General features: G+C 31.1%; 1 protein-coding gene across 1 annotated transcript; it reads right to left on the minus strand.

Annotated features, from left to right (window-relative positions):
• Window positions 1-721: 721 nt before the first annotated feature.
• LOC117714713 (taste receptor type 2 member 113-like) lies at window positions 722-1,651 on the minus strand. Its single transcript, XM_034511305.1, has one exon. The coding sequence runs from the start codon at window positions 1,649-1,651 to the stop codon at window positions 722-724; it is 930 nt and encodes a 309-aa protein (XP_034367196.1).
• Between the last annotated feature and the right edge of the window lie 680 nt (window positions 1,652-2,331).

Here is a 2,331-nt window from a genome sequence, read left to right on the forward strand (position 1 = left end):
GAGAGAGAGAGAGAGAGAGAGAGAGAGAGAGAGAGATTGAAATAGCATTTTGGAATGAAATGGAAATTGTTAAGGCCAATGCCACTTGCCTCACATTTATGTGAGTCTCAGGATTTAATGCCCAACACCATGGATGAAACAAAAGAAAAAAAGAATAAAAGAAAGAAAAAAGAAAAAAAGAAAGAAAAAAGAAAGAAAGAAAGAAAGAAAGAAAGAAAGAACAAAATAAAGGTGAATTAATAAAGAACCAAAATCATGAACTGATTTAAAAATTTTAGGACAAGTTAACATTTTGTGCATCAAATAAGCATCTGGAAAATATCATATTTATTTATCATACTAGAAAATACATACAAATTTACAAAAACATCTCATAATACTTTTCAATTTTATCTATTGTCATCAATGCTAGTATGTTCTAGTTTATTCCAAACCTTGCAATTAATTTCTTATCTGACATTTTGAGATATTATATAAATTTAAAACTTATGTATACACACATATATGTATATATATAAATCTTCATTTACAAGGTGTGTATTTATATCATTCTCTATCTAAGATTGTAACAAAAGTTACACAATGCACTTTCCAGACTATTACAGACTATTTAATTCACAAGAACTTAGGGTAAAATATATAAAATATATATATGAGAATTTCTTGTTTCCTGATTTTCCTTTAGGATAAGCAAAAGTATTCCTTTGGTGGGCTGCAGCCCCTATACTTCTATATTTTGGAACCTGTACCTGATCCACAGAATCAGAGAGAGAGAAGCCCATCTCAATCTACTGTTTCCCAAAATCAGGACAAATGGGTGAGCAGAAAGAACAGCATTTCCCAGAGCCCAGACAAACAAAAAGATCAGGTATCTCTCTGGTGACTCAGAACTCCATACTTTCACAAAGAATGATAGAAAAAAAATAGTGTATAACACTACAGACACAATGAAGGTTTGTAAGGCTCTGATGTGTGCTGTGGTGCTGATGTCTCTGTATCCTCTGGTGTTGTGCTGCATGTTCTTCACATGTTTCCACAGGGAGAAGACGAGCAAAAAAAATGTTGCCAGGAACAAAACAAAGGGTGGGAATGTGAACATCGGGTTAGTAAAAGAAAGAAATCTACAAATTTGTTTATGGTTATACAGTCTGGAAATTTGAGAAATATTTCTTTGAACATCATCAAAACATATATCAGAGAATATTTTTATAGTTACAGTATTCAAGAACAAGAAAAATAGAGATACTAACAAGGTCATCAAGACCACATTTTTAACTCTAAACTTTAGATAAAGAAAAATAATGTTAGAAAAGTTGGCTATCTTGAGAAAATACAGGACGCTCAGGCTTGCAGTAAGCCAAAGGTTACAGTGATTGATCACAGTCCAGGAGATAAAATACATTTTTAACATCTTACCAGTTTCATGTAATGCTGGGTAAAGAACAGATACCCACCAATCAAGGAATACCAACCAAATTAGAGTGATTCTTGTAATTGCCAGAGCAGTGAGGATTTGATCCACTAAAGAGATTTTTCTTCTTTTGACCCAGTCAATGCAGGCCATCAGAACAATGAATCCATTTCCTAAGGTTCCCATTATGAATTCCATACTGAAAATTATTGCAAATGTCCTCTGTAGAACAGCCACCATTGTCTGTAAAACAAACCCCAAATTTCTGAGATAACTGTTGAAAGTTTGTAAATATATTCCTTTAAATATGATAATTCTTCAAAATATGTAATATACTTTTATGAAAACCTTGCAGAAATGATATCTCACAAACAAGCATCAAGATTTCTTAATGATTTATATAAAAATCTTAAGCTGATAGACTGCAAATGAACTTCATCCAAACACTACCTAGTGTGAATTATTCTAGAATGTTCTCTAGGTGATGCTGAAGGAAATACTTGTGTTTTTGAATGCCAACACACAAAAAATAAATATTTATTTGCTTTATATATTTATTTCTTTGCAACATTTTTTAAATATCTGGATAATGAGAATTGAACAAAGTAATATTATAATAAATGTATAAAAAGCAATAAAGAGTTGCACTAGTGTACAGAAATCCTTCTTAGATACAAGGGTTCATAAGACTCTTCAAAATGGTGCTGTAAAAATCATATATATATGTTATTCAAATATTAGTGTATAAACTGCTATGAATAGTGTATAAATAGCAATGCTAGATGAAATCACGACTTCATAAGAGGTTAATACTGAGAATAATACTTATTGATCACTTTACTTTATATAAAGGCATGTATACCCATTCAAACACATAAATATACGTTAATTGGTGCTAAATTTTCCTTTCTCTAGTGAAA

Source organism: Arvicanthis niloticus, chromosome 9, assembly GCF_011762505.2.
Source record: "Arvicanthis niloticus isolate mArvNil1 chromosome 9, mArvNil1.pat.X, whole genome shotgun sequence".
In the NCBI taxonomy this organism is placed as follows: Eukaryota; Metazoa; Chordata; class Mammalia; order Rodentia; family Muridae; genus Arvicanthis; species Arvicanthis niloticus.